General features: G+C 38.7%; 1 protein-coding gene across 1 annotated transcript; it reads right to left on the bottom strand.

The window, feature by feature from the left end:
- Positions 1-669: 669 nt before the first annotated feature.
- On the bottom strand, positions 670-16,166 carry TNFAIP6 (TNF alpha induced protein 6). Its single transcript, XM_036254513.1, has 6 exons — positions 16,015-16,166; positions 12,969-13,106; positions 11,130-11,291; positions 7,608-7,836; positions 2,158-2,198; positions 670-891 (listed from the first exon to the last, which is right to left on the bottom strand). Exons 1-6 carry the CDS (start codon positions 16,106-16,108, stop codon positions 722-724), a joined length of 834 nt encoding a protein of 277 aa, XP_036110406.1. The 5' UTR covers positions 16,109-16,166; the 3' UTR covers positions 670-721.
- Between the last annotated feature and the right edge of the window lie 1,922 nt (positions 16,167-18,088).

The following is an 18,088-nucleotide window of genomic DNA, read 5'->3' as shown; positions in this document are numbered from 1 at the left end:
AGACAGAAAAATAATTCACCAAAGAAATAAAACTGGACAAAAAATATATATAAACTAACCATCAATCATACTGCAAAGTCAAACCACAATGTTGTGTCATTTTTGCTTATCAAACAAGGAAATTCTATTTTAATTAATCTCTGACCCAGTAATTCCACTTCTAGGACCTACCCCAAATAATTAGAGAGCTGTACAAATGTATATGTTCAAGGATGTTTATTGAAGCAATGTTTATGAAAACAACTCAGAATGCCCACAACAGAGACAGGCTTAAATAAAATACAGAGCAAGCACACCACATAACATTTTACTGCTGTTCAAAATCATGTTTTTGCATAGTACTCAATGTTATGGGAAAATGCTTGATCCATACAGGTCAAGGTTTAAAAACACAAGGTATCATGATACAAAGTGGAATTCCAAAATTTCAAATACAAATTCATATAGAAACATATATACAGATACCACAAATCAAAAAAATGACAAAGAAAAATATGTAAATGTTTACACCTGTTATTTTCAGGCAGTGGGATTTTGAGAGATCTTATTTTCTCATTTAAAGTTTTCTGTATTTTCCAATTTTCTCAAAATTATCAGATATTGCATTTACATTTAGAAAAGTAATAAATAAATGTTAATAATAATAATAAAAATAATATAAAAGCGAGATCCAGGGGGTTCAAAAGATACAAACATAAATAGTAAATGTCCTGTTTTTGTTTTATAGATGGCTAAATCTTCCAGCTAAAAAGTTTTTATTTCCAGTAGAAGTAGTACTTGTATTTTTCCCTTGATTGGATTTCGATAGAGGATCCACTGCAACATATTTGATTTGGAAACCTCCTGCAGTCACTGAAGCATCACTCAGAAACTTTAAGGTCATGACATTTCCTGGGGGGGAGGAGGATACAGAAAAACAAAGATGTTAATTTCCTTCAGTTTAGCTGACAAAAACAGCAAGTTTCAGGGCTTCTTTTTGACTCCCATCTCTGTTTTTTTAAAAAAAAATAGAATCCTCATCTCCCAACTACCTCCTATAGCTCATAAAATGTCTTCTTTTAACTTTTGGTTAATATAAAAACCAAGAAAAGAATAGAGATAAACAAAACGTTCACTAGTTTGCGTTCTTAGGCAGATTGTAACAGGGTGATGAATTAATCAAGAATTGAACAAGTAGTTCCATCTCTTGTAATAATGAAGAATAAATAGCTGTGGGCACTGCAGGGCTAGGGTGTGGGAATAGCGTAGCTAATAGTATCTGAGTTTAAGGACTGTTGTTTTTAGTTGCATAAGCATTGTGACAATTTTATGACTTGGAGGGAAAATCGAGCATGTAAAATGCCAAATACTGATGCTGGTAATGAAAAACAAAAATGACATCTAAGAAAAGAAAGTTTCTTAGCCAGAAAGTAGCAGTTTGGGTTAATAGCAGTGGTATTGCTTAATAAGATAAAGTTATGCTACTCCAAGGACATTTCTTGAGTACATTTCGTGGAACAAAATCACACAAAATAATTTGCAAGAGGAAAAGACTTAGAAAACATTGCCTACCATAGCTAGCCTTTTGAAATTTATTATGCATAATTAACATATTAAAAAGTCTCTGACATCTTCAAATAAAGAAGCCTGTTTAACATTATTTAACCCAATGTTACCCAAATGTACCTGACCTTTGAGCCCTTTCTCACCTAACACCTATTAAAAACATTTCACAGTGCTCTGTTCTCTGTAACTCTCTTTGGGAAATGCTATACGAACATAAAAATGCAATAAAAGATATAAAATTTTTTTCAGTGACAAAAAGTATTTTTAACAACTTTATAAATTACTTCAATTCTTTATTAATGAAAAAATTTGGCCTTTTACTACATTTTATGGAAATCATAAGCCACAGCATTGTTTATGGATGTGCAGAGTCAAGACTATCTCAGATTGCCTTTCCTGCAAATAACAAGATTCTACACATTTTCAGTGCAAGGAGTTGGCATAAATCTTTCTTGGGGGAAAAAAAATACTTTGCACTTTATAAGCCAGTAAGCTACATCTATCCACAGTTCTCTCAACTTTAAAAAGTAATAGTAATGACTACTGGGTCCTTCACTTTCAGTGACACTGTGAGAAAACAGCATAGTTTGCTCCTTAATTTAGAGCTATTACCTGTACTAGTGATGTCTTCTGGAAGCTCATCTCCACAGTATCTGAAAGGGAATTTAAAAAAAGAGGTCACACAAGAAGCCAAGCAGAAAAAGACAAATACCACATGATCTCACTTATATACGGAATATAATGAACATAACAGTCTGAGGAATACAGTAGACCCAGACACATGGAAGTAGGGCACAGACTGACATCCCTCAGAAGAGGGGATGGGGGGTGAGGGGGTGGGAAGAGATAAACCACAGAACTTAATGCATGTATGCATGACCAATGGACATGGACAACTAAGCCGGGGACAGGGTGGGGGTGGGGTGGGGTCGGGGGTGCCAATGGGGTAAAAAGGTAAAATATCTGTAACAAAAAAATAAATAAAAATTCATAAAAAAAAAAGAGGTCACATGAATGAACATTATATAGCTATATTATATTGCAGGTAGCTCTTACTGATAACTAAAGTGCTTTACTTCCCCTAAGTAATGGCTCATTTTCCTATTATTTTATGATGTTTTATTATTTTATTACTTTTTTTTTTTTGGTACATGCCCCTAGTTGGAATCAATCCTGGGACTCTCTGGTCCGCAGGCCAACGCTCCAACCACTGAGCAAAACCGGCCAGAGCGTTTTATTTTATTTTTTTCTTTATTGATTTTTTTTAGAGAGGAAGGGAGAGGGAGAGAGATATAGAAACATCAATGAGAGAGAACATTGATTGGCCGCCTCCTGCATGCACCCCCTGGGGATCAGGCCCACAACCTGGGCATGTGTCCTGACTGGGAATTGATCTGGCGACCTCTTGGTGCATGGGTCGATGCTCAACCACTGAGCCACATCACCGGGTTATTGTTTTTTTTGTCTTTTTTTTTGTATATTTTTAAATTAGAATTTGTAAGGGAGAAATAATCTTCTCAAACTGTTAATGAGATACTTAAGAAAGGACATGTGGCATTTCTACTCTGTGTGTTTAAAGAGGTAGTAATGTTTCAAAGGGTAAAGGTAAAAGCTTGCAGAAGGTGGAAACTGAAAAACACATTGCTTGCATGACCTTTGCTCAGCCTTCTGTTGAGCACAGATTATCAGATTATTGGATTATTGGATTATTCGCAAGACAATGAATCACTCAGCAGATGCAGGACAAGATATCAGACCAGTCCAACTGCAAATGGACAATGGGCCATGCAGAGGACTCAGCAGGAACTGCCAGAAGCTAGAAGCAGAATGTATAACCTACACCCCAACTGTTATTAGAGGCTGACCCCTTTTTCAGGTTCAGCCCACCTGTACCCAGGTGCATGCAATAAAATCATTTTGTTCTACATTGGCTTTGCATTGTGGATGTGATCTCCCACGGCTCAGACCTTTTATGTATAATAGAACAGTAAGGAGCTAGGAAAATTCCAGGACAAGGGGAACAGGGAGACCAAGACAGACAGTTAAAGAGCAGTTTGCAGCCACCTAGTAAATCCTATCTTCTCTAAACCAAGGGCATTTAAGAGTAAATGGCTTGGCCCTGGCCGGTTTGGCTCAGCGGTTAGAGCATCAGCCTGCGGTCCGGAGAGACCCGGGTTCGGTTCCCGCTAAGGGCATGTACCTCAGTTGCAGTTCGTCCCTGGCCCTGGTTGGATCATGTGGGTGGCAGCCACTCGATGTGTCCCTTTCACATCAATGTTTTGCTCTCTCTCTCTCTGTTCCTCTCTCCCTCCCACTCTACCTGAACAAAAAATGGAAAAGTGTCCTTGGGTGAGGATGATAAAAAAAAAAAGAGTAAATGGCTTGCACTTCTCCTCCCCAACCAGAGGGTAAATAGCTTAAATCATCCTACTCCAATTAGTGCCATTTGCCAACTGCACCAAGGACAGAAAAAGAGAATAAATCTCATTTTGGTACATAAGCATAAACCTGATGAATATATATTGACTCTCCCCTAAGTCCTCCCCTAAATGCCCAGACATCAAAACCTCTGAAAATGAAGGTCCCAGTGTGCCCTTGCCTCTCCCCATCCCTTCCCTTCTCATGACACAGACATGCATCTCCTAAATTCCAAGGGACCCCATGAGGCTTGCAACCAGGGGAGCAATGGGCAGCAGCAGCTTCCCCAGGCTAACCCAGTGAGCCAAGGCAGCAGCCCAGGCTCTCCTGTTGCTTCTTCTATGCCCTTCCGTGTTTCACTGTCCTAAGTATATTTTTGCTGCGGTCAGTAAATTCTTGCTTGCTTTTCTACACTTTGTCTCTTGATTAAAATCCTTCCTTCAAGAAGACAGGAACCAACATCTCCCGGCCTCGCAGTAACATGTGGACCTACAAAACTATTTGTGTAGTAGACCATTTGAATCTTTTTGGAAAAATTAAAAATTTGTTTCTGATTAATCTCATAAAGTTTTCTTCACAGTTGAAGGACAATGGGTATATATTTGGTGGTATTATATTTTGAATTCTAGAGCAGACAGATTTAAAGCTGGAAAAATTATGTTGGATCTCATAGATATAAGAGGGTTTGATTTTTTATATGACTCATGTCTTGAAAGGAACTTCCTTGCACATTATATAAAAGTTAGGGTTTTATCAGTTTCTAAAAATGTAATTTATTTGGGGGGGGGCAGAGTCTATTATAAAGGTAAATTACACAATATACATTTATAGCCTTTAAGAAGAATACATGTTTTTAATCTAGGGCTGTAACTGATTTCTGAAACTAGGCTTAGAATAAAAACATCATCCTGATTCCCAAGATAGGAGGTACATTCTGTCAAAAAATATTTTGTTCTTAATTCCTCCAACCCACTTCATGTCTTCTGCAAACTACTTTAAAAACAACTTATATTTTTTTCTATAGCAGTAGTCTCAGCCAAAGAACAAAACAAAGCAAAACAAAAAACACTTTCCCTTCCCAAATTGTTGTTCATTTATATAAGAAATGCCTTTGTTTTTCTTTGTGTTTAATTACACATTTCAAAGTCAACATAAAAACTATTGAGTCTGTCATTTTTAACTATCTCCAATACCATATTCTTTTACTAAATTACTGTCATGAACAATGGACAATTGATAATTGATAGCCTATTGAAAATAATGGAGTGTCTAAAATACACATTATTAAATGGTGACCTGACTATATAAAACACCTAATTGCAATATTTTGTAAGGTTCTCAAAATTTAATATTAAAGATTTATGGCGAGAACACAAAAATATTATGTCTTAGCACGTTGAAAATCAAGGAAAAATATTGAGGAAAGGAACACTTGTTTTGTAGAACAAAGAAAGTATTTTTAAGAAGCTACCCATTGTAGGCTTAAATAAATTGTACGAAAGCAGGGACTATGCTTTGCTTATTTACCTTATACTTTGCACAATGCTTTGTACACAGAAGAAAGGCACCAATTACTGAACTTATAATTATTTTTAGAGGTCGACAGAAATTAGGACACTTAAAAACCACTCAGAATTTCCCATCTCACATCTTTCTTCCTCCTGTTGTTAGTAAATCTTGAGGTCTTTATAAATAGACTATTTAACTACTAATTACTACAACTTAACAATAATGAAAAGGTAGCTATCAATATTTTAATAATAAGTATCAGCTGACTATGTCTTAACATGCTAAGAAAAACTTTGTTAAAGGAAAAAATTAATACATGGGACTACATCAAACTAAAAACTTTCTGCACAGCAAAAGAAACAAGCATCAAAATGGAAAGGGAACCCACTCTGTGGGAGAGCATAATTGCCAACGATACATCAGATAAGGATTTAATTTCCAAAATATATAGAGTACTCATACAATTCAGCAAAAGAAAGACAAGGAACTTGATTGAAAAATAGGCAGAGGCCCTGGCTGGTTTGGCTTAGGGGTTAGAGCATTGGCCCTCAGACAAATGAGTCCCCAGTTTGATTCTGGTCAAGGGCATGTACCTCAGTTGTGGTTCGTCCCAGCACTGATTGAGGCCATGCAGGAGGCAACCAGTCGATGTGTTCCTCCCACGTCGATGTTTCTCCCTCTCTCTCCCTTTCTCTCCCTGCCACTCCAGCTGAACAAAAATGGAAAAATATACTTGGGTGAAGACTTAAGAAAAAAAAAGGGACCTAAATAGACACCTCTCCAAAAAGGCCATATAAATGACCAAGAGACATATGAAAAAATGCTCGTCACTAATCATCAGAGAGATGCAAATAAAAACAACTATGCGATATCATCTCACACCTGCCAGAATGGCTGCCATCAACAAATAATCAAACAAGTGTTGGCGAGGGTGTGGAGAAAAGGGGACTCTAATACATTGCTGGTGGGAATGCAGACTGGTGCAGCCACTATGGAAAACAATATGGTGTTTCCTCAAAAACTTAAAAATGGAACTGCCATTTGACCCAGTGATCCCACTTCTAGGACTATACCCTAAGAAGCCTGAAACACCAATCAGGAAGAATATATGTACCCCCATGTTTGTAGCAGCACTATTTACAATAGCTAAGATCTGGAAACAGCCCAAGTGTCCATCAATAGATGAGTGGATAAAAAAACTGAGGTACATGCCCTGGCCGGTTTGGCTCAGTGGTTGGAGCGTCGGCCTGCAGACTAAAGAGTCCCAGGTTCAGTTCCCGCTAGTGGCACATACCAAAAAAAACAAAAACAAAAAAAACTGAGGTACATATACACAGTGGAATACTATGCAGTTGTAAGAAAGAAAGATCTCACCCTGACCGGTTTGGCTCAGCGGTTAGAGCGTCGGCCTGCGGTCCAGAGAGACCTGGGTTCGGTTCCTGCTAAGGGCATGTACCTCAGTTGCAGTTTGTCCCCGGCCCTGGTTGGGTCATGTGAGTGACAACCACTCAATATGTCCCTTTCATGTCAATGTTTCTCTCTCTCTCTCCCCCTCCCACTCTATCTGAACAAAATATGGAAAAATGTCCTGTGGTGAGGATTAAAAAAGAAAGAAAGATCTCTAATCCTTTGAGACAACATGGAGGGAACTGGAGACTATAATGCTAAGTGAAATAAGCCAATCAGAGAAAGACAAATACCACATGATCTCACTTATTTGTGGAATAATAATAATGAACAAAGTAAGCTGATGAACAAAATAGACCCAGAGACATAGAAAGGAGTACAGTTCAGACTGATAATCTCAGAGGAGGGGGGTGGGGGGCTGGAGGAGATAAACCACAGAACTTATATGCATGTATGCATAACCAACGGACATAGACAAAGTGGAATCGGGAAGAAGGTGTCTAGGGGGGAAAAAGGAGAAACACATGTAACAAAAATAAATTAATAAAAATTGCAACAAAAATTTTTTTTTAAAAAGGAAAAATCTTTGTTAAAAAGGATATGGTGTTGAAGGAGTGTAGAAACACTGGAAAATCAATATTGTAGGGACAGTTGGGGAAAAATTAAAGAAACAAAAAGCACAATAACGAATGTTCTTTTAACTTCCTGTATGAGTAAATGACACATACCTTCCCACAAAGCCATGGATATCATCATAACTGTCATATACTTCAACATAGTCAGCCAAGCAAGCTGGGTCATCTTCCAGGTCAAAGTCCAAAAAACTCAGTTGAATACGCTGACCGTACTTAAGTCTAATGTGCCAGTAGCAGATTTGGTTATCGTCATACTCATTTGGAAAGCCTGGAGATTTAAAAATTCTCTTTGGATCTGTAAAGACACCACCACATTCTTTTGCTGAAATAAAAAAATAAAGAAAGCATTAGAAAAAAAATATTCCTACTTTAAAATTTACATCTTAGTGTTCACCTATTTGTTTATTATTTATGAAAAAGTAAATAACTGGATTAATATACAGTATAGTATATAATATCTTCTTGCATCTGAAGAATATTTTTCATCAATAGTTGCTCAATTCTCTAAAATAAACAGACATTTATGAATTAAAAATTTTAAAAAGCCATAAAAATTGGAAGCAAATCGATCGTTTGCTTCTTTGCTCCCGGTTACATTTTTTGCTTTTTTTGCTTTTTTTTTTTTTTATCTTTTAAGCATAGAATGCACTAATCTTATTTGTACACTTCCATACGTTTTGACAACTACATATATTTATGTTACCAACAGCCCCATCAAGATAGCAGGGATGTTTTTGTCCTGCGGTGTCACTACTGTGTCTTCAGGGACTTGACTATTTAGAATAATGAGTCCAGTAAATTCTGTTTGGGAAATTATTATAGAATTTCAGGATTACAAGAGACCTTGAAGGTCACTCTAATCCACTTAAAAGGAATCATTTGTAATCTTTCTATATTCTTTTTACTGGTTTTAAATTAACACCTGAATCTTTTTTTGTTTGTTTAATCCTCATCTGAGGATATTTTTCCATTTGTTTTCAGATAGAGTGGAAGGGAGGGAGGGGGGGAGGGAGAGAGAGAGAGGGAGAGAGAGAGAAACATCGATGTGAGAGAGACATCAATTGGCTGCCTTCCGCACAACCCCAACCAGGGCCCAGGGAGAACCACAACGGAGGTATTGACCAGAACTGAACTCCAGACTCTTTGGTCCGAGGGCTGATGCTCTGCTGCTGAGTCAAACTGGCCAAGGCTAACACCTTAATCCTATTTGAGGATTTGGTCAAGATATTTGTTGTTTTCAAGTCATTTTTCATTTTATAGATTTAAGTTGTGTCACATAACCTGTTACAAGAAAACAACCTCTTCATGACCATGATGAGAATGTTGGTCTGCTTGAAGTTGTCCCACAGGCTCCTTATACTATCCTCATTTCTTTGGATTCTTTTGTGTGTGTGTGTGTGTGTGTGCTATTCTGATTGGGTGTTCTTTGCTTCCTTATATTCCAAATCGATGGTTTGCTTCTTTGCTTCACCTACTCTATTATTGATTCCCTGTAAATTATTCTTTATTTAAGTTAGTGCATCCTTCATTTCTGACTGGTCCTTTATTATGCTCTGGGGCAAGGTCAGCCACTGCCTGTGTTCTACCCAGGGCCACCAGATGTAAGCTACAAAGCCATCTGTTGATGGGTGCTTCTTTTTATTTTTTCCTTCTTTTTATTTTTTAATTTGTTTTTTTCATTTTTTTTGATGGATGCTTCTTGTGCTGGGCTTGGAGGTGCCCACGCAAAGCCAAGCTGTGAACCAAAGCTGGCTGCTTCTAGTGCCAGGTCTGGGGCCACTTAGCAAGAGGTAGAGGGCTCACTGAGGCCAGATGCTGCTTGTTTGAGAGAATTTAGGAAAATCTGAAGCAAGAGCCAAGACAGGCCAATCCTATGGTAAAGCCACCAGAAACAGCTTGGGTGGGCCCAAAAGTTGGGTGGGGCAGGGCCTCAGGGAATCACCAGGGTGGGGCAAACAGTGTGAGCCAGGTTGCTGGAGAACCAGATATGGCGCCAGTCTGCTGGACTCATGGGGGAAGCGCTCACCAAAAGAACGAAGGCCTCTGCCAGCACATCTGTCCAGGAGAAAGCTCCCTCTCCAGCACTTTCCCCGATGCCAAACAACTCAGCTCCTCCCCATATGTCTCTGGTGTCTTTCAAGCTGCCTCCTTCTGTGCTGGAGCTCAGAGGGAGTGGGTCTGAGTGAGTCTGTGGGCAGACCCTGTAAGAGGAACTACCTGGGGCTCCAGAAGCCTCAGCCTCCCTCAGCCTCAATTCCCACTGGTTTTTACAGCAGAAGTTATGGGGACTTCTCTTCCTGGCACTGGAACCCTGAGCTGGATGCCTGATGTGGGACAGGGACCTCTTGCTCCTCAGGGAGGACCTTCCCTCCTGATTTTTATCTGCCACACGTGGGTGTGGGGCCACCCATCCGAGCCTCCACCCCTCCTACCAGTCTTGATGTGGCTTCTTTAATTTCGTAGTTGTAGGACTGCCATTCAGCTCGATTTCAGGTGGTTCTGAAGGATAGTTGTTCTGTAGTTTAGTTGTAATTGAAGGGGTTAATAATGTAATAAAGGGCAAAGGCAAAAACTTGCAAAAGGTGGAAACTGTGAAAAATGCATTCCTTGCATGACCTTTGCTCAGCCTTCTGTTGAGTAGGGATTGTTGGATTATCCGCAGGACAATGATTCACCCAGCATAGATGCAGGATGAGATACCAGACCAGTCCAACTGCCAAGTGGACAATGGGCCATGCAAGTACTGCAGCAGGAACTGCCGGAAGCTAGAAGCAGAGCATGTAACCTCCACCCCAACTGTTCTGGGCTGATTCCCTTTTTAGACTAAGCCCACCCACCCCCAGGTGCTTACAATAAAGTTGTTTTGCTCTACATTGGCCTTGCGTTGTGGATGTGAGATCTCTTGCTAGTTCAGACCTTTTAAAATTTTTTTTTAATGCTCACCTAAGGACATTTAAAAAATTTTTTTGTTCAGATAGAGTGGGAGGGAGAGAGAGAGGAAGAGAAACATCGACATGAAAGGGACACATCGAATGGTCGCCCCCCACACAACCCAACCAGGGCCGTGGACAAACTGCAACCGAGGTACATGCCCTTAGCGGGAACCGAACCCAGGTCTCTCTGGACTGAGGGCCGACACTCTAACCACTGAGCCAAACTGGCCAGGGTGGCTCAAACCTTTTAGTAATTTTTTCAGTAGTATCATTTTATTGTTTTAGTTAATTAAATGTGATAAGTTTATAACCCGCTTTTTTTACCCCTTTGTGGTCAGGAGGTTCTATAGCACAGAAAAGACTTAAATTCACAATGCTGCCTGCCTACTAATTATTGACTGTCTCATTTTGGGTAAGTTACTTAATCTCTTAAATTCTCAGTTCCTGATTTTTAAAATGGGTATAACAATAGCTCCTTGGAGGGTGGTGCCTATTGAGTGACAGTGTAGATTGAAGAACATAAATCAGTGACACAGCATAATCATGCTGTGAATGATAGTTGTTAATAATTATCACTACTAAATTGATTTCTCTCTGGAAGAAAAAAGCTATTTTGTTGTAACAATCTCTTAGTAACATGTAACTGTTTTTGAAAAGTATAAAATTATTATTTTTAACAAACCATTTGGGTTGTAGCAATAGGCATCCCATCTTTCACTCCTATTAAGACGGACTCCGTAATCAATAATACCAATTTTTCCAAATCCACAGTTGGGCCCTGGCTTCACAATGGGGTATCCGACTCTGCCCTTGGCCATCCACCCAGCAGCACAGATATGAAATCCTGCAAGAAAACGAAAGGGTTTTACACTTAATTGGTAAATACCCTCAGCTGGGAGAAGGTCAGCTTTACAAAGATCGCCCCTTCCAACACTGACAGTTTCCTAGCCGCCCAAATTCAGTTCATGTGAAAGGAGAAAAGCCATTTTCTTATGCAGTTGGAACACATAAAATATAACATCTGACTTTTACTAGAAAATGACATCTTACTTTAACAAAAGATGCAAATAAACTAGAAATCATAATACCACCGATATGAAAACAATCCACATTCAGAGCTCGCATCTTTTTACCAATGACCAATCTAGTGCAAAGAGATCATTTCTGAAATTACCATCGATCCTGAAAAATATGTTTTTCACATGCTAGTTTAATTAATGTCTAGTTCAGGATCAATTAAGATATTGGTAATATTTTTTAAAATTTGAAGAGGGGTAAAAGTGCTCATAAATGTCAAGCAAAGCCTCAGCCCTGTTTGTCTTGCTCAATTTCAGAGACTGTTTAAATATTTGCCAATGCCATCCAAAAACAATTTTACTTAAAGTCCAGGATGGCTAGTAATGGTTCTGGCTTTTATATCCATCATTCCAATTACTGTCACACTCAGTCCTGTGGGAACAGACTGAGCAGTTATCTGGGGAGACTTTGGAGCATTTTGGAAAACACGCATGTATTTGCCTTGGGTAATGTATAATAATAGCATAAGCTTAGCCAGGTATTTTCCTATCAGCAAAGGGGTTTCTTCAATAGAGAAGAGTTCTAAGTGGCGGTGGCCTTTTGAATTCTCCTGAAAGCCCAAAAGAAACAGTAAAATTAAAACATTTTTTTTTAATCCTCACACAAGGACATTTTCCCCTTTTTGTTCAGATAGGGTGGGGCGGACAGAGGGGGAGAGAGAGAAACATTGATATGAGAGAGACACATCGACTGGTTGCCTCCCACATGACCCTGACCAGGGCCAGGGACGAAGTGCAACCGAGGTACATGCCGTTGACCGGAATGGACCCCGTGACTCATTGGTCTGCAGTTCCGCTAACCGGTAGGCTAAACTGGCCAGGGTCATTTCTTAAAAAATAAAGAAACAAAAAGCACTTGTTAATTACTCTCCCAACATCACCTTTCCAGTTCCTTTTCCCTGCCATCTTATAACTTGCTTATCCTCCTTTTCCTTATAGCTTTTGATCCTGAAATACAATGCATTTTCCCACTTAATATAAAAAAAATGGAAAGGGAAAAAATGAGGAAAACTTAAGTCACTAAATTCAGTATTTCTTCTACCAAGTAAATTTCCTTGTAAGACTCAACATAGTAACATCACTTAGCGGCTGAGGAAACCCATACTTAGAAGTCAAGAAGAGATAGAACAACATTAAAAATGAATAGCGATGGCTTTAAATTTATGAGAAATTTCAATGATTTCGAGATAACGTTATTTTCTTTTGATTTTTATGAATTAATACACAATGGGCTGTGACCTGAAATAAGTTGCTCGTGCTAGGAACTTTCCACTGGCTAGCCCTGAGCAGAGAAGATGGGAGAAGCCAGAGGGAAGAGAAGCCATAGAGGCTAAGAGAACCATTAGCAGCGGTGAATAGAGAAGTCTTATTAATGGGTTATAGAAAAGGTGAAATATTTTTTCCCAAGGGTGAACAAGAAGGAAAGTCATTGTCAAATCAGTTACCAATTTTTCTGGCTGCCTCCAGCTGCTTGTAGGTGGCGAGGCGGCCTCCCTCATATTCACACACCGCCTTTGCTTCTGCGTAGGTGAGCTTGTATCTGCCAGATCGAGCCTCTCTGTGATAGACACCGGCTGCTTGTTCTGTGAAATCACAAAATGTCGTCAGTGCACTACTTATATTGTTGTGGAACAAGGGAGATTTTGAAGATTACATCAGCCATCGTTCCTGCCAAAGAGTTCCCTGGGTCCGCTGCCTTGGGTTGCTAAACTTTCATTATGAGAAAACTTTGGGGGAAAAAATATGAATGAGGGGAATCTGGGGGCAGAAACAGAAACTCGAGGCTAAATTATGTTTCTGAACTGACAGCCTGAAAGGGTTTTAATACAATATTGTATTTCAACACTACCAAAGGTGATCAAGTACCTACATTACCAAGGGTGATTGACTTTTTTTGGCTTTAAGTCATATAAAAACTTGAAAAGGTAATAGGAGAAAAAAGGAGGTAAACGCAAAAGAAACCATGAAAATTGAGCCATTATGTAGGCTCACAAAGATGGAGAAAATATCCATTTGAAGGAAATGACTAATGCAATATAAATGAGAATTTAGTAAACAAATAAAACACTAAGGGAAAGTTTAAGAAATCCAAAGCAAACAAATATTGCATTAAAGAAAAGAAAACTAGATTCAAACACAGCAGAGAAAAACCTACTGGTTCCTAAGTTCTTTATCTGTTTTGTCCTTTTTTAGTTCCCAACATTTGTTCCCAACATATTTTTGGTAGTGTTAAAGTTTTCTCCCAGTAGATCACTACTTAAATGGATTGTTTTGAGTCTGGAGTACATTTTGCCATGGAAACAATGTGAAAAGATTCCCAGGACAATAATCATACCATAGCTCTAATAGTTTTATGTAGATTGTCAGATTATGGTTCAGTCCTTGTCTGCTGACCTGTGCAATCCACCACCAAGACCATTTCCAGTGAGAACACATATATTTTGGCATGCAGTGATATGAAGCCAACAGTATTAAAAATATTGTTCCTTGCTCTCCTCCCCAAATTGAAGTTGACACTGCCACAGTTTAATAGGAGATGCTGCTTGGCATTTTCCCTGTTTCTCTGGATGCCAGGGGATCCTCTTATACATTATCTGATAAAAGCCCATTACTGAAGACCTTAGTCAATCGGATACTTATAGATCGAGAACACAAGGAACATAAAAGTCATTTCCCCCTTTGAAAGTCACCTACTGTCCACTGTCCTTCATATGCTAAAGCCTCATACACTTTCACCAGTTTCCAGTCTGGTGGTTTTGAGCATATACCCTGAGCTACATGGCTAGGTGTCGGTGGTCAAGTCCTGTTTCCAAGCAACTTGGACACTAGTGAGCAATGCAAGTACACAGTCCCAATTTACGATGGTTCAACTTATGATATCAGAGTTAAAAGTCAACCTTAGGGGTCCTTTATTTCAACCTCATAATTTTACCAGTGTGAAGCTGAGACCAAGGGTTTAAAGCCCGCTGTTCTTGATAGTTGCTAGCTGATTCCTGCCTTCTTATCCAACTCTCTTTCCTCCTTAAATAGCTTCTCATACTATATGGACCTAACCAACTGTAAACAATTTGTGCTAGGCTGACTTTCAACAATTTGTCCCAGATTGGAGCAATGCGCAATTACCCCAAGCCTCAAATTTGCAGTATACTATTAACAAACATTCGGGTCTGCTCCTCCCTACCTCTGGGACAGAACTTCTATTGTTCAGGTTTATATTTTTGTAACATACAAAATTGTTTTTAAAAAAAACTCAACAACAGTTCCAAATTACTTGATCATTAGAGAGTTTTACAGTATTTCGAAGTTTTTCCACATGGGTTTAATTCTTACTAGCTTCATGACAATCTTTCTCATGGCTAACAAATATGTGTCTATTTCCTAAGTCTGATTGTGTGCAGTGAAAATAAACAGAGACTTGTTCATTCCTTTGGTAAATCCCAGACCCCATCCCGGCCAAATGGATCTCACTGTTCAGCATGAAACTAGTTCACTGGCTCAAGCTGGAAAAAGAGCCGGCATTGCAAATGAAGCTTTTTAATGAAATCCTCATGACTGCAGTTACTATTACCAGGGAGAAACATGCTGAAATATTCTACAACTGTGTGCTGCTTAGCAAGCATAAAACCAGGATGTAGGTTACTTTTTCTTTCTCTTTATTTTATACAAGAATCCCTCAATTTTCTTCTGGAGAATTCAAAGTATTTTCAGTATCAAACACAATAATGAACATAAAGCAATATTAACTTGTATCATGTGAATGAATGCATTGTTTAGAATACTATAAAGGGTATTTTGGGTTTTCAGTATTTGGCTTTTTTTCGTCTACTGTTTATATTCACAAAACAAAACAACAAAAGAAACTCCTTGTCTAACAAAAAGGACAGAGAAGTACATGGATAGCTCAAACAAAAGGAACCAAAGTGGCAAGAATGCATTCAGAAATACAAGCTTTTCTCTCTCTGTCTCTCTCTCTCTTTTTTCTTTATTACTGTACAAGCTGGTTTTGCTAAACTAGTCAAAAGATGGTTAGAAAAAGCAAGATATACACTACAGGTCAGAGTACACGAAGCAATGATTATGAAGTTATTGTATATTCCAACGTACCTGTTATGATTACCTGCTATAAAATCTAAGTGAAAATGCATTGAAATAAAAACAAAATAATATATTCATGTTTTTGTTAAAGAAACATTCCCCACTATACCACCACATCTGCTTTGAAAATTTTTAAATATATTCTCATATGGAATATAAATATTAACCTCTATTTCCTACTGAACAATTTACTCTATAAAAAGCTATTTTTACATTTTGGAAGGCAGGAACACTATTTGAAAAATGGTATAGGCATTCCTAAAGCTATCCTTCCTAAGCATTATATTTGAGAACATTAGGCTTGAATAGAACAGAAAAATCTGCTTTGATTCACGTCTCCATGAATTCAAAGAAGTGACTTTCTCAACAAAAAGCTCAATGAGTGCAGTTTCTTACCAAGCCAAATGGAGTTATGAAAAATTCCATTCCTGTATCCCCATCCGTGAGCCTCTTCCCACAGCAAGAGGAATAAGTAAATTAGGATGATCATATCTCAGTTGTAGAGAAGTAACAGCCTGTTCGGGGCTCCACGGGATAAATTCTCAGAGCAGAGGCTGAAATGTGACTGAAACATCTGGTTTCCACATCTTTTAAATGGTTTTTACAACTGTGAGGTCAGCAAGTATTCTCCAATGGCATTTCCCGCGGTAGTTTCACAATTAACTCAGTGTCTGAAGCAAGCCCTCTGACTCATTTGCATTGGCAACTACAATAAAGATATAGTGATCATCTACATTTAAAATTTCACTTTCTCGGGAAGGGGTTTATTAATTTTGTCTGTCACAGACACTTTTCTATTAGGACGTTTGTGTAACTTTTTGCAGATTCGGCAATAATTAAAAAAACAACAAAAAAAAAATTAAGTAGGAATTTAAAGAAAAACCCTGAATCTCTTATTTGTAGTAAGTCAATTATGGAGTATGAGGTTGGGGATAGAACACTAATCTTGAACTTGACCCTGGTAATGTTACTCCAGTTTCCCCTAAACATTGCCAAGCTTGTATAGAAGATTTAAAACAAAAAGTGTGCGCAATTTGGCAAATCCTAGACCATCTCCAGTGATGTAGCATTCCCATACCCTCTGTCTGCTTTTCTTCTGGTGTAGGGTCTGTTGTAGTCTTTGGTTTATTAGCAGGTAAATACACCTGCTCTCAGAAAAGTAATTCAGTTTCAGAGTCTTAGGGCATTCCAGCAGCTATTTTAACACAAATTTCCCCAGGCCACAAATCCTTGCAGTTTTGAGGAAAAGGTGATTGGGTAGATAGTCCTAAAGTTAATAAAAATATGGTCATACCCTCCCCAAACCACTCTCACTTTGAAGATAATCAAAATAGTAGGTACTAATTATCATAGTAAAGTCACCATACCTTAAAATGTCTCAGATTTTGTTCCCTTTTTGTGTAGGGTCCTTTGGTAACATGTCTGATGATATCCTTACTGCTCTGATGTAACTGTCATTTCCTATTGATCAACAGCCAATTTTTGGTGGCTTCTGCTTCTCTTTCTTGAAGGTCATTCTTTGCTATTTGGTGTCTCTACTTTTGCTGCCGAACTGCTTCCAATTTGCTCTCATTATGTTCATTTTTCTCATACTTTCTCAGTTTCTCCAGTGATATTAAAATCCTTTGAAAAAAACCAACTTTCTGGAAATACTCTGGTCTGAAGTTAGCCTTGAACCCCTTAGGTATCACTGCATTGAACATCGAAGGCTTACCCTGGTCTCATCTCTCTGAAAATGCAGTTGTGGGGATGGATACAGGCTGAGGGTACAGAATCTGTTGGATGCTCACTGAGGTATGCATCAAGTTATTATGGTTCAGAATCTCTACTTGGGGCTCACAGCAAATGAGAGCTGAGAGAAGTGTATCCCAGTTCACTGATAGGATTGGAAAGTTTAAGTCTGGTGCAGGAGAAATGTAGTCTAGACCAGGTGGGTGTGGCCATGGAGAAGACAGGCATGGTCAGCAAGACTAGGATGAATAGATAGTTGGAAGGAACAAACTGCTATATTATTGCTCTGGAAAGTAGAATTACAAGAGTATTTTAAGTTGCGGTTTAGGAAGTAAATATAACTTTACTTGTGCAGGGCGACAGCAAAACCCTCACAGCTTTCCCCATTCTTTTCTTGGTCGCAAGCTCTGGTCTTGCCCTTTCTGTGTCTCTTCAAAGTACCCAATTTTCCTAGTTCTCATTTATCAAAAATTACTCTTCGGAAAGGTTTGGAGTAATCTTTACTCAGGTCAAATAACTAACAACAGATACCCTTCTTTGTTCATTTGCATTTTAATGAAGCTCCAGGTATCACAGGCTGTGAATGTTCAACTTGTTTTAACCAGAAAACTTAATGCTTGTTTTGATGGATTTACCCAATTCAGGGTGGAGGATTTCTTTTCCCCTTCCCCAGCTCCCCATGCAGAGGACAAATATTTCCTCTTGCCTCTGCACCATGTTTGGAAACCCTGTCCTCCCT

Source organism: Molossus molossus, unplaced genomic scaffold, assembly GCF_014108415.1.
Source record: "Molossus molossus isolate mMolMol1 unplaced genomic scaffold, mMolMol1.p scaffold_m16_p_11, whole genome shotgun sequence".
Classification (NCBI taxonomy): Eukaryota; Metazoa; Chordata; class Mammalia; order Chiroptera; family Molossidae; genus Molossus; species Molossus molossus.
The sequence above is the reverse complement of the archived record's forward strand: the minus strand, read 5'-3'. Positions and strand labels throughout refer to the sequence as shown.

What these genes read in the sequence shown, in the direction of transcription:
- TNFAIP6 (XM_036254513.1), bottom strand. Translation starts at nt 16,108, where the DNA reads ATGATCATCCTAATTTACTTATTCCTCTTGCTGTGGGAAGAGGCTCAC. An exon ending in ATCCATGGCTTTGTGGGAAG is followed by an intron (nt 2,199 to 7,607) that starts GTATGTGTCATT and finishes ATTCCCTTTCAG; the next exon opens with ATACTGTGGAGATGAGCTTC. An exon ending in AGAAGACATCACTAGTACAG is followed by an intron (nt 892 to 2,157) that starts GTAATAGCTCTA and finishes CCTCCCCCCCAG; the next exon opens with GAAATGTCATGACCTTAAAG.